Consider the following 14,698-nt stretch of genomic DNA (forward strand, 5'->3'; position numbering starts at 1 on the left):
AGTAACAATATGGGGACTACATGGGTATAGCTATATAATAAGAGGGTTGTACTAATAAAAATAAGGGGTTACACTAGTAGTATAGGGGCCCAACATGCCCCTCTCCTTCAAAAAGTGTTGTCCTCAACGCTTGAGTAGTTCTTGATGCTTCTGTATAAAATTCTTGTCCTCCCATGTGGAATCTTTAGCGGGTATGTTCTTCCACTTTATGAGATACTCTGAAATTGATCAATTTCGTAGTTGTCGGGTTCTTGTTTCTGTGACTGCTCCAGGTTCCAATATGATTTTTCCTTCCTCTTCAAGTTCTAACAATATTGTTTGAATTGGGATATTTTGCAATTTTTGAATGAGTGGCCATACTTCTTTGTCCTTCTTCCATTCATCCCTTGCTTCGTTTATTCAATTTGGTTGGATAATAGAAATATCACAAAACAATGCTTCCAAATCCTCGTCCTTTCTTGAGAATGCATCTGCAACAAAATTTTGCTTCCCTTTTCTATAGATGATGTCAAAGTCATAACCCAACATATTTGTGACCCATTTTTTTTTTTCTTCTAAAGATAATATTTGTTCTAAAAATTATCTAAGAATATCATGATCCATGTTTACCTTGAAATGTCTTCCCATTTGGTAAGGTCGCCATTTCTTAAGTGCATGTAGTATTGCCAACATTTCCTTCTCATAAATAGCTTGCTTGAGATGTAGCCGTAAAAATACCTAGTCACCTACATCAAAACATTTTTCACTGTGATGTTGATCTACCTGTTGTTTCATTCGATTCTGCACCCAAGTGGTGTTATCCTTTAAAAGTTGGAGAACTTGTTGTTGATGCTCGATGTGATCTTTCACTACTTGAACCTTTTTATTCTTGATATGTCCTTCTATCTTTAGAGTTTGAGGAGTGGTAATTTCTTCCAATGCTTTACGAGATATGGTCGGATTCATTTCTTGATGCTCAATGTGATCTTTCACTTCTTGAGCATTTTTCTTCTTGATATGTCCTTCTATATTGATAGTTTGAGGAGTGGTAATTCCAGCCAATTCATTACAAGATATGGTTGGATTCATTTCTTCTTTCTCGATGTGATCTTTCACTTCTTGAACCTTTTTCTTCTTGATATGTCCTTCTATCTTGAGAGTTTAAGGAGTGGTAATTCTTGCCAATTCTTTACAAGATATGGTCAGATTCATTTCTTCTTTCTCTGGGGTTGGTTCTTGGTGTATATCCTCTTCTTTTGATGTTTCTTGATCCTTCTCTTCCTCCTCTTCATAATCTATGTAAAATAATTTCTTCTCAACACACTTATGACCTTTAGTGCATTTTCTATCACAATTGTAACAAAGCCCTTTTTCTCTTTTTTCTTCCTGTTGTCGTGGAGTCACCCTTGTAGGTTGTGGAAGGCTAGGAGAAACAACACTTCCATGTTTATAGATGGTAGAATTCATTGTTTTCGTAATTTTGCTTTCCACTTTTCTTGCCAACCTGAATGCCTTCTCCAATGAATCAGGTTCCGAAAGACGAACCTCATGTTGAATGTTATCCTTTAAAGTCCCTATGAAGACATCAATCCTCTACTTCTCTGGAATATCATTTTCCTTATATTCAATTTTTGGAAGTCCTCAATGTGCCCTTCCATTGAACACTTTTGTTTGAGATTTATCAATTGGCTAAAGAAGGTGTTTCTCTTTGTATCCTCATAATGTGCTATCATTTCCTCCATGAAAATTGACCAAGTAACAATTTGTTTACTAGAACAAAGCCCTTTATACCATAAAAATTGATCCAGTTCTAAATATGAAGATGCAATACATACCTTTTGTAATAGTGGTACACCATGTAGATCAAAATATTGCTTCATCTGAAGTATCCAATTTACTGGATCCTTGCCATCAAACTTCCTCATATCTCCTTTTCTTGATTTTAGGAGCTCAATCTTGAAATGACTATAACTCTATAATTTCTATTCTTCCAGTTCTAAAATTGTGACCTGCAGTAGCTCCCTACGTCCTCTTTCCAATGCCACTAGTCTAATCAAATTTAGATTCTCCAAGAAACCGTTATGCACAATATCCCAAGATGACTTGATTATAGACCTTTTCAGAAGAACGAACTTGTATGAAGTGCCATGTGTCACTTTTTTGACCTTCAGATCTAAAAAATGTACAAAGGAAACTATAGTCCGTCATATTTATGTAACTTCTTACGAAATTTCAATCTGATTCTCAAAACAAAAGTTATGATGATTTTCCCCAAGTCACTTGTTTGGAATGTAATTCGGGAGTTTGCAAAAATTCCAAATTCCTCAAATCATATCTCCGCAAATATAGTGCAAAAAGCTCTGAAATTCAGACTTGCAGTTCAGAATGATTTCAACCCAAACGGTTTGCTTCTTAGCATCTGAAATGTCGCAGAAAAAAAAATGTTATAGCGCAAATGCCACGATGACCTGTTTGGAGCAGCGAAACCCTAGAGTTCAAAGCTCTGATACCAAATGTTATGAAACCAACACACAAAAAGATAGAAAAGATATATCAATGCCTTAGAATTCAGCCTCTTCGAGGGGGCAACCTCCTTTACATTACACAAATGAACCATTCTGTGGGGTGTGGAGCCTGATTATCTTCTATATTCAAAGGTATCACCACATAGGACCCTAGTTCGAAATGGGGGCGGCAATGCCGCCAGTAAAATGTTCGCTGCAGGGGGGTCTAGGGGGGGTCCAGGGGGGTCTGAAGCTAAAAACAGCTGTAAAATTGCCTTGTAAAAGTATAGTAATTTCTAGTCAATCTGGGCCGTTCATTAGGCGAATGATCTCACGGTATAACTTATGTTTAGTTTAGGGTTTTTTGCCCTAGAAGGCAACCCCTCTCTTTGTATGAGGGTATTGTATTTGAGGCTGGGTGATAGATGTGTATTATGTGAGCGAGAAACAAAGAGGTGAGACTGTGAGAGAAAACAGAGGATATTACAGCGGATTTGCTGTAGGTTGTGTCTCTTCATTTTGTTGGATAATAGAAAGGAAGGACTGGCTGTTCGGGGTGGACGTAGCCCAAACTGGGTGAACCACGAATATCTGTGTCTCTCTTGTTTTGTGCGTTTTCTGTGTTTATATTTCTGCAATATTTTATGTGTTCCATTGCTCCATAATATATAATTTTCTAACACATTCTTCGATGATTCAAATGAAAAGACCTCCTTTCTATATATAGGAGTCTAAGGGGTCATACTATAATCAGAGCCGACATAACAATAATAATATAAAGGCACAATAATAACAATAGTGGGCTTCTATGGGGCACAATAGTAACAATATGGGGACTACATGGGTACAACAATATAATAAGAGGGTTGTTCTAATAACAATAAGGGGTTACACTCGTAGTATAGGGGCCCAATAGAGAGTTATTCGTATTTGGGAGACAGTCTATGAGTGAATGCTTGCAGAGACGTGTTGACAGGATCCTTCAAGGAGGCTTATAATGTCAAGGCTTGATTGTAAGTTCTACTTTAATTTACATTAATACAAATCAACGACTTATTTCCTATATCGGATGTCAAATTACGTAATAATAGCTTGAAGCTCCTTGACTCTTTAAGTAGATAGCTTTTGTCATACTCTATTATGTTCGTGGTTGTGTTCTATATGTTGTTTTCAGGTACAAGTGCTTAGAAGAACGAGAGCTAGAGCAACACAACAGGGACGTCATCGAATGACGATTTGAAGGTAAGCCTTCATGGCATCAACTTATGAGGAAATTTGCTTTGGTATTGTCTTTGTGGTGACTAGACCCACTCTAGGACTAGAGGGTTGCCTCTGTCTGCAGAGGGAACTTGCTTGTGTCACACCAAGCCAAACACCAAATTGGTGTATGAGACCCCCTTGTTTGTGAGAAAAGGAACCCACTTTTGTGCAACGATTTGACTGCTAAGTCTACGAAGGCTTACATACTCTACGCCCCACTGGTTTTGAACCTGTGACCTCTTAAGAAGAAACACAAGCTCTTAACCATTAGGCCCACTCAAGTATTTTAGATTGCATTGTCTAAAATTGTAATTTAAATAAATAATTTTCAAATTTAAAACAAAATTGATTTATGGAAGAAAAAAAAAAACTCGAACATAAAAGCTATTTGCTAGCCTATTTATGTTTATAAATAAATTTAAATTTAAATTAACATTTTTTTCGCTTAATGTCACGCAATGAATTTATAATAATAACTAATTTAACTAGATATTTAACTTTTAATTTATAACATATCAACTGATGATAGACATGATCATAGACCTCATTTAAGTCATTTATAAATAGTAATAATAATAATAGCAGTGAACCTCAATTCTAGAAAAGAAAATGCAAAAATTATATTTTCAATCTATATTGAATAAAAAAGTACATTACAAGACAAATATGTATGAAGAGAAATAAAACGTGGATGAGGGAATAAGTTACAATATGCAGGTAATAAATGACATCATTACTCTCAAATATCAACAAAAATGATAAAAAGCATGAAGCAAGATAATTTGACCATTGCTGCTCATTTCCTCCTAAAACAACAGAGTACTTTAAACTCACCTAATATCAACATTAATGTATATGTGAATATTTTGATTAAAATAATATTTAAATATAACGCATATCACAACCTCCATTGAATTTGTCAGAGCTCACACTAGGTCACGTGAAGTATTGTAGGTGGAACCAAATTGGTCGAGGAGTGTCAATAGTCAGGAGTGTCTAAAGAGACCGACCATTCAAATGACAAGGCCGACCTCCAACCTCATAGTGTGGGCCAACCTCCGACTTGCTTTCAGTAGGGGCCACAAAAGAAATATGTGCGTATAGATGGTTGTGTTTACAAGGAGTCAAATTGGTCGAGGAGTGTCATAGTCAGTCTGACCTCCGACTTGCTTCTAGGAGGGCCCACAACAGAAATATATACATATAGTGGGATTATTTATAATTTATTATTTTGTTTTTCATATAACATATTATTTAATAAATTTAATTTAAAATATTTTATTTTTTATCAATAAAAAATAAATTCAATAAATTATTCTTATAAGATAAATTTATTTAAAGAAATTTTACAAAAAGATTATTATTTTTTCTATCTAAAAGTTTAAGATAACAAAACCAAAAACTACATATAAACTTAAACAAATCACTATTAAAATGTCTAAAAGATATGAACCTGTTATCCCTCCTTTATAGGAAAAATTAATGTGAATATGGTTATTTGTATTTTCTTTTCCAAATATTAATGATACAAATTAGTCAATAATAAATAATATATATTATTATAAAAACTATTTGCTTGCACATATATATATATATATATAAGAGTTTAAATTTAAATTAACATTTTTTTTTCGCTAAATGTCATGCAGTGAAAGAATAATAACAACTAATTACATCGTAAGGCGTTCCCTCTGAGAAAGACATCCCTAAAATGTGACGTGTGCGATCCTTAGCCATTGATTCTGTGTGTTAGATGATTGGGGTGTTTTCTGCCATTCGTTTAATCTATTTTTTTCATAGAAAAATGGTTTTTTTCCTATGGTAATGGGCCATGAAAGGCCAGGCCTGGCCTGCTGGTGATGAAACTCTTCTGCTGGGGATGAGACTCTTCGGAGAGACTGCCTGCTCGCGATAAGACTCTTCTGCTGGCGATGAGACTCTTCGCAGAGACTCTTCATGTCTTTCTTCCCTGCATGCGTACACTTGTGCTGTTATATCAATAGTTGTACTCGTTTGCTTCACACATGGGAATTCTGCCCAGGAATACTTCAAGGCTGCCCACCTTGCATTTTCAAGTACTTTCCCAGAAATCACTGTAAGTCAATTACTCTTTGTACCTATATTGTTAATGTTGTGGCTGCGTTATGTTTTGTATTTGAAGGCTTTGTGGAAAATCTGATGCATTGTTTTTTCTTATTCCCACCTGCCTCGCGAATCGCACGCTCCTTCGGCCTATCCATGTCCATAGCAACCCTGATAATAAATGGCCTTCGAATCGAATTGGGTGCCCAGCGGCACTCAAATAAATTGCTAATGCTATGTAATGCAGGGTACAAATGTATAAACAGAATTCTCATTTAGGCACATGCTGATTCATTCATTTTTTCCAATTTGCAGCATTATACAATGCAATAAAATCAAACGATTCCACAGCTATACATATGAGTTTGCACCATTAAGCATTCAGACTCATCAGTTCATGATCACATTCATTATCATCATGAATATTCACAAACCATGTCATGCTCAGAATAGTGAGATTTAAATAACAGCAATACAAGAGTGATATGAGTACTTATCTGTATTCAGAAGTCTGTTTAAGACACTGGTTGCGTAAGAGAGGCTCACTTCATTGTTATAGGCACCTGCTGTGGATGCCAACCCTAAACTAGAATATGAGTCCAAATGGTGAAGGAGCAGCTACAGGGTCTAAATCCACTCAACCTAACCCCCAGTGCTCATGACTCGGCCAAATCTAGACACCAACCACTAATCTCCTCCACGGAGTATCTCCACGCATCTCAACCAGAAGTCAGTTAGCAATAGACCTCTTCCTCTCAACCATTCATAACACCAGCTCTGGAATTTCCCTTCTCTTCAACTGAGTCCTTCAGGAAATCCATCCTAGCAAGTGCAACAATGCAGACAAGAATATTCCCAGTCACTGCATTACCTCTAGGAGATCTGGATAGCAGTGTTTGGCTCAGAATTAGTCAATTCTTAGGACAGACAAGGGTTTTCAGGTTCCTATCTTTCCACAGCCTCTCCACTCACTGCAGCCATGGAATCTCTGTCACAACCAGACAGTGCTGTCTCAAACCATCCACATAACTCTCTGGTTCACTATGGGCTCACACCTACTGTCAAACTCATGTGTTCATGGACTAGGTTGCGGGTACTTGCAGACATGGGAGACCATTCCCCATTGTATGGAAGAATGGAAGAAGGGTGGAAGAAGAGACTTACTCCCACTAAAATCATCTCTTAACTAACTTAACCTTGACGGATATGCGTCCTCTTCAAAGTTGATAAGCGATTTGGTTTGGACACATATAGCAAGATCGATAGTTCTTAAATTGATACATGGCAAGAGAATCTTTCCCATGGACTCATTTCTCTTCCCCTGTTGTGAACTGACAGCCCCTCGTGCTCCTAGCAGCCATCTTGGACATTTTCATTATATTCATATTCATTTTACAATACATTTATCCACCATGGTGACATCACCACATGGTGTCCATGGGAACATAAGAAAAACATGCAGCAAAGTCAATGTCTCAGACTTGGCCCAAGCTGCCTATCATGTCACAGTCTTTGTTCAAGCTGTTCAGCATGTCGAAATCTATGTTTACACTTATAATGATTTTTTAATTGTGCCTTGGCCTTGGGCTCTGTACTAGGAATATGTACTTGAGGAACATTGATTACAATATGGTGCTATCAACAGAAGGTCCCCATATCCTAACACCCCTCTTGACATCCAAATATACAAATTATTTCAAATTGATGACATATAATCCAAGGTGGCAGGATGGTGTATCACAGCAGAGAGCAGGAAATGCGATATATGTTTTGATCTCTTATTTCTTATTCAGATTTGATTCTTTGGTTTATATTTGTAAATAACCCGACAATTTGAAATTAGGGTTAGTACACAGAGATTGCAGGAGACAGTCAAGAGCTTGGGGTCGAGGGTCAGGTAGCAATTGTGTTTTCATTATTCACTATGAACAAAGATCCTCGGGAAAGATTAAAAAAAAAACACTTTAGTTATAGATGATGACCCTGAATTAGAGATATTTATGTTTTTTGATTTATAGAGGTATGTCGCCAGTCCGGCCATTTGATCACTATGAACAAAGATCCTCGCGAAATATTAAAAAAAAGAAGCACTTTAGTTATAGATGATGACCCCAAATTAAAGATATTTATGTTTTTTGATTTATAGATGTATGTCGCCAGTCTGGCCATTTGATCACCACACCTGTCTTTGACTACCTCTCCTGTCTTTGACTGTAAGATTGTAATAAAATTGGCCAGGCTCTGGAAAACCAAAAAATCGTAAAAATAGAGAAAATATCAGTAAAAATTCGCAAACATCGGCTGGGCAAAAAAATTTCGATTTCAGGATTTTTTGCGATAAAATTGGGATGTTTGCAACACTGTTGTATACAGGCTCCAGCGGGGTTGCGTTCTATTATGACTCTGTAACTGCCACTTATAAGTTTATAGATGCAGCAAATTGGTTGTATTTTGCCACTGGATCAATTCCACATTGTAATTATGAAAGTTACAGGTCCAAACACCAATGGCACATATGTTACCTGTCTGCAAAAGGTTGGGTCAGCGTCATTTAGAGAGTTTAGCTAACTGTGGGCTCTCTTTTTTTTTAAGGTCAGGGGCAATGGGACTGTATACTACCCTTCTAATTTGGAGCCATGGTCTGAAACCTATGGATGGAAAAGCCCGGGCTTTGATCCTTTGAAGCATGCAATTGAAGAAGCCCATTCTCAAAATATGGCTCTACATGCTTGGGTCAATGGTAAATGTTTTCAGTTTTTTGCATTGATTTTGCATTGTCTTCATTTCAGTCCACACAAGTGTGTAGAAATGTGAATTTTCATTTTTCAGACTTGAAGTATGAGACAGTAAAGCATCTCAGAAATTTGTTACAGTGATGCCCATGTGGAGAGGTTCACATCCTCCCACACATGAGTTACATATGTATTGTAGTCATCCAGAATGGAGCTGGTATGATCGTTATGGCAATCGCCAGGTAATAATTTTATTTCATCCCTCTACTACTGCTTTTTTCAAACATGGTGTCTTTTGGCTTTAGGAAATATGAAATTGGGGCTGCTTATTCTATAACGGTTACTTGATATTTACCTCCAGCTGCACAACTCGAATCTTTCCTGCATGATAAAAAACCGGACATGTCACATATAGTTGGATTTATTGTTCTTTAAACATACTGTCTTGTTTCATTTTAGAAATGTTTATAAAACCATAAGAAACTATCTGATAACGGTAATATGGGCATCAGCATTGATTCGAATATGTATTTTTTGTTGTAGGCTCCAAGGAATTTCTAAAGAGGATCATATTTTGGAATAAAGCTCTGTAAAATTGGTGCCATGTTTGCCTCCCTTTGTAATATGGGCATCAGCATTGATTCGAATATGTATTTTTTGTTGTAGGTTCCAAGGAATTTCTAAATAGGATCATATTTTGGGATAAAGCTCTGTAAAATTGATGCCATGTTTACCTCCCTTTAAAAGTTAAGGAGACATGATTTCAGTAAAGCACATTTCTCTCTCCAAATGGCCTGTATGAGACACTTTATCCCACAGAAAAAATCCATAATTTTATTGCAATAAACAAATTACATTCCTCATATTCTTGTCAGCATGTCTTGATATTTTCATCAGAGTCCAATTAACAAGCATCCAAAATACCTCTATACATATAATCCCTCCCCATCAATGGCAACCTGATCAATCATCATACAGGTCTGTCAGAGACTTTCCTAAAAGAAACTATCCACAAAGATTCCTAGAATGATTCAATAAACATTCCCAAAATCAACCTTAGTATCAGTCTTATGAAAGGCTGCAATAAACTGTTCACGTATGTCCAGTGCTCACATTGGTGAGCTTCTAAAACATCAAACAAAATAATATTTTACTACATCTGAAAATCATAATACAGTCTTTCTTAACCCAAATACCACATAAAAATCAGAAAAAAAGGAAGATGGTCAGGAAAAATGGACTATCATTCGCAGATTTGCAAATATGCCATTGACCAGCATCCAAACAATAGACCTACCTTGGGTAATTCATCCACCAATTTATTTTGTTTACTTTATACATGATGAAATAAATATGATTAAAGCTAGCAGCGATATTTTGAATTTCTTTGAAGATGGGTCTCAACAAAATGTTTTTAGCAAGCATAAAACCCCACATCCAGTTAATCACTAACAAAGTTCCATTCAGTAAACTCAGGGCTAACACTCACACTCAGATATATTCTTTTCTTAGGAGACCAAGAAGATCAACTTCTTTTATTTCTTCACTTCTTATGTTAAATCTATTGTTTACTGCAACTTTGTGATTGATACCAAGCAGGGGATAAATCTTGTGAGATGTGTTTGCACTGAATGCTGGCTGATGTACTGCTTTCCATCATTTTTTATGTATCTTGGGTTGAACCTCCAGTAACAATTCTTGTTATATTTCTCTCTAGTACAATTTCTAAATTTAATGATATCATATTGTACTAAATTTAATGATATCGTGTTTATGACTAAAGAACATCAGAAAGGTTGCTAGTGCTCAGAAACATGCTTTGATTTTATCTTTAATGAGTCAAAATTTTCTTGGGCAGAATTTGGCAAAAGAAATTGTAAGATCGAGGCAAGCTATTCAGCGCCTTTATGAGAACAGGGCACAGCTGAATTCGATATCTACGCACCTTGGAGAAAGTGTTGGTAATTTTTTCTTTACTACTTGTTCTCGGATCATCTTGCATGTAGTTTAATCTCTGTTATGTTATTGAATTTGCAGTTGTTTCTCCCTACCTTTATCTGACAATAGCCATTTTTTACTATATAGCAAGCAGTTGCAAGCTAAATATGATATTAACTAATTTGTAGTTGTTGTTCAACTTTCAGCGTTGAAGGACATTTCTGGACATTCTCTGTATTGCTTCATCTCCGGTAACAACCTTAATCTCCTTTCCGAGTTTTTGCTTCATTTCTATTTCATCCATGGACCATGATAGAAAATCCTCTTCCATGAGGATTCAATCTGCCACATAATTCAAGGATTGCATGCGTGAATTCCAAGTTAGCTGCTGACTATTTATTTGTGTTGTCATGGAGGAAGTTGCCTAACCAAAGGAACTGGTCTGTGAATAAACCCTCCAATTTCTGTATCTTCCTTTCCCCTTCGGTATATAGTTCACTGATGTTCCAATAAACTTGCTTATGGTTTGTAGTGTTATAAGACTTATGTGCAATTATTTTTTGGGGAAAACACTTGTTTTGGGGTTCATTTCCACTATATTTGAATTCCTCGAAAATCTTTTGTTTCCAATGAATGCCATATTAGTCTAACAAGCTGGAATTTGACATTTGGTAGCCAGCAGCTCAATTCCCATGCATTTATTTTGAATATGCACGAAACATCCTTTATGAAATTTTTTATCATAAAGGAACAAGTAAGGAAATAGTGCCCTGTAATGGCTCGATTGTCTTTTTCCACTGACCAATCACATTGTCTCTACACAATTAGCTATGGCCTCCAATGTGGACAGTAGATGGTACCTGGTAATAGGGAAACCTCTTAGTAACTCACTGTGCAAGTTGAACTGAACATGATTATAACCCAAATAACTAAAAAGGCAATGCCCACCAGTCTGTGTGACAACGTTCTTGAGTGATAAAAATATGGTATTCAAGATCAATAGTAATTTGAATGCTAGTCACAGTTACAATTCAGTTTTCTCCCCTTGGATTTTTCCTCAGGTTCAATTTTCCTCACTTGTTCATATATTTCATGTCTGACATCATGGAATTTGGATTTTTCCTCGGGTTCAATTTTCCTCGCTTGTTGATATATTTCATGCCTGACATCATGGATTTTGAAAATAGTGAATAGAAGGAACTGTGGTAAGCTTCCTATTGCATTTGAGAGTCGAATCCTCAGTTTTGTGGTAAGTGGATACTGGTAAAATGTTGCCCTCACCGTTGGAGTCTTTTTGTTTGAATGTGATGACTCTGTGTGACTTCCCCTATTGATGAGACCAATAGAGGCCATCCTCTAAGTATTTGACTGTGTCCAGTTGGTCACCAGCAAACAAATGAATTGCTTCCTTCAAATCTCTTCTAAAATTGTTACAGATTTATTATTAAAAGCTATGGTTTGTCCAATGGTTTTTCTCCTTCATGATTAAGTTCTTGTTCCCTGGCACCTCGTTGGAGAGAAAAAGGATTTTGAGGGGTCATAAATCACTACAGACTAGTAAATGGTCGTCTACTTAGCCTTATAAAGAATTAACACCGTTTATGTAAATTAAGAATTATGTTGTTGTGCATGCATGATTGCCTCGTTAAAAGTTAAAAAACAGAGAAGCCAAACGCTCAAACAAGGAGAGATCTGCCTATTTAAAGGGTATGAGTTAAGAAGAAGGATCAATATGGATCATTGTGTTTAATATATGCAAATTCAACTAGAAATAATGAGAAAAATGAAAGAAATTGGATGGTGTGCTAGTCATCAATCCTTATTATAAGCAGGCCATCAGGCCAGTAACATAGCTAGATCATATTACGATCTTTAAAATTATAGTGTGCCGAAATGAGTAGCTTTTGAATGCCTACCTACTAGGGCACAGGCTCAAATGTGTAAATGTGTTTATGGCTTATTTAGAAAGGGAATTAACTTGTATTCATTTTGTTAGATCACTTTGTTCCATGTTGCAATATATAAATGTGTAAATGTGTTTATGGCTTATTTAGAAAGGGAATTAACTTGTATTCATTTTGTTAGATCACTTTGTTCCATGTTGCAATATATAAATGTGTTTCTCGAAAAGAAGGAAAGAATAATGGTGCCACCTACATATAAATTATATAAATCACGATACTAAATAGCCAATAAAATCAGTGTGTAATGACTTGTCCCATCCAAGGACATTTCTTAAATTAGAGCACTGTCTTTTTCTGGCATTCTAAATAAATAAGTAGTCACTAAGAAAAACTCATGATAGTTTTGCATCATGAAATTCAGAGAAATTGGTTTCTTTCAACTTTATGGTCAAAGCAAATCTAAAAGTTTTCATGAAAACAGAGATGTTTTAAATTTTGTTTTTAATAGTTATATCCATCTCTTTAATTGTCTTCGAATGTGTGGCCATATCTCTTAAGGGTCTGTTTTTAAAGGTTGTCAAGGTTCAGGGAGGATTCAATCATAACTAAAATTTAACTCTGTTCATTTTCAGGTACATTGCATTATATGTACTCCTCTGTGTATGGAGTCTCTTCCAATATTTTCTCACTTCTCTGAGACCATCTAGGTAAAAATAGACTCTTAGTTGTTCACTATAGCGATTTTTTAATATACAATTAGTTTTGGCTCCATGGATCTTAGAATGAAGTGCTTGATTGCTGGTTTATATCTTAGGTATGTTTTTGACGTACTGAAAAGTCAATCTAGAGAGGTAAACATGAAAGGTACAAGGGATTCCATACCGAAGGAACTGGTTCAATTTCTGTATCTTCTTTTTCCCTTCAATATACTTCACCGATTTTTCAATAAACTTGCTTATGGTTTGTAGGGTTATAACACTTATGAAATTGTTTGGGAAAACACATTACTTTTCCTTCCTTTTTTTTCCATTTTCACTTTCACTGTATCTGTAATTTTTTTGGGAAAACACGTTATTTTTTTTCTTTTTTCTTTTTTCACTGTATTTGTATTGCTTGAAAATCTTTTGTTTCCAATAGATGCTATATTGGTCTAACATGCTGACATTTGACATTTGGTAGCCAGCAGCTCAATTCCCATAGATTTGTTTTGAACATGCACGATACATCTCCCAAAGAACATGAACCTCACATTTTGAAAGCCTCGTGTACTCTGAAGCCGTACACCCTTTAAGAATTTTTTTATCATAAAAGAATAAGTATGGAAATATTGCCCCTCTTGATGTAATGGCTCGATTGTCTTTTTCCACAGATAAATCACATTGTCTCTACACAATCAGTTATGGGCCGCAATTTGGGCAGTGGGTGGTACCTTGTAACAGGGAAATCTTTTAGGAACTCACTGTGCAAGTTGAACTGAACATGATTAGTTTTGTATTAGCATTGAACCCAAATAACTAAATAAGGCAATGTCCACCTTTCTGTGTTATAGCATTCATGATGTATGGAGTCTCCAGTGTCGTCAGAGCTAAGGCAGACATAAACCTATCGGTTCCTTCTACAAGCAGGCAAGTTGGCAAGTTAGTTGTTTTTTCTTCATTCATTACTACATAGTTAAAGTACCAAATGTTTGTGCACCAAGCAAGTCTCTTTTGCTGTCGTCTTGTTCCCTGCCCTTATGCTCGTATTAGAAGCAATAGGCACAATTGCAGACATTACCATATGTACTCTTGTCAATCATCCTTTACTAAATTAATTTTCTCTGACATGCGATTATGGTCTTGCAGAAATTGAAGCCGCTTACTGTCATGTGTAATTGCTCAAATGATATGATTATTGATTATTATTTCTGAATACTAGGAGTAGAACATGTTGATAAGTTTTGAAACAAGTATTTTCTTCAATCTCACTTCTTCACCCCTGTGAGCATCACTCGATGCAATGAATTCTAAGTGAATTATTAAAAAATCATAAGAAATTAGTTAGTTACAACTTTTTCTCATGGAAATAGTCATAGATGAATGACTTACTTAAAGCAGCTGAATCCAATACAACATGATGTGAAATGCCAAATAATACCTAACAAATGTGTATTCTCCATGATGAAGTAGATTCACAATGTTCCTTTACTTACACAATGACTCATAATACAACATGATGTGAAATGCCAAATAATACCTAACAAATGTGTATTCTCCATGATGAAGTAGCTAATTTATAGATAAAAACTAACACTTTAAAA

General features: G+C 35.8%; 1 protein-coding gene across 2 annotated transcripts; it reads left to right on the plus strand.

The window, feature by feature from the left end:
* The first annotated feature begins 8,059 nt into the window (after positions 1-8,059).
* Positions 8,060-13,399, plus strand: LOC149173501 (vacuolar protein sorting-associated protein 24 homolog 1-like). Of its 2 annotated transcripts, XM_089427948.1 has the most exons (4): positions 8,060-8,565; positions 10,416-10,518; positions 10,702-10,746; positions 13,032-13,399. In XM_089427948.1, exons 1-4 carry the CDS (start codon positions 8,512-8,514, stop codon positions 13,094-13,096), a joined length of 267 nt encoding a protein of 88 aa, XP_089284074.1. In that variant the 5' UTR covers positions 8,060-8,511; the 3' UTR covers positions 13,097-13,399. The 2 variants fall into 2 exon arrangements, 1 of the variants encoding a protein (XP_089284074.1); XR_016259696.1 differs by lacking the exons at positions 10,416-10,518; positions 10,702-10,746; positions 13,032-13,399 and adding an exon at positions 8,655-10,112.
* The last annotated feature ends 1,299 nt before the right edge of the window (positions 13,400-14,698 follow it).

The sequence above is a fragment of the Pinus tabuliformis genome, chromosome 4_2 (assembly GCF_031772625.1).
Source record: "Pinus tabuliformis cultivar Carrire ecotype Pingquan chromosome 4_2, CPIR1, whole genome shotgun sequence".
Taxonomy (NCBI): Eukaryota; Viridiplantae; Streptophyta; class Pinopsida; order Pinales; family Pinaceae; genus Pinus; species Pinus tabuliformis.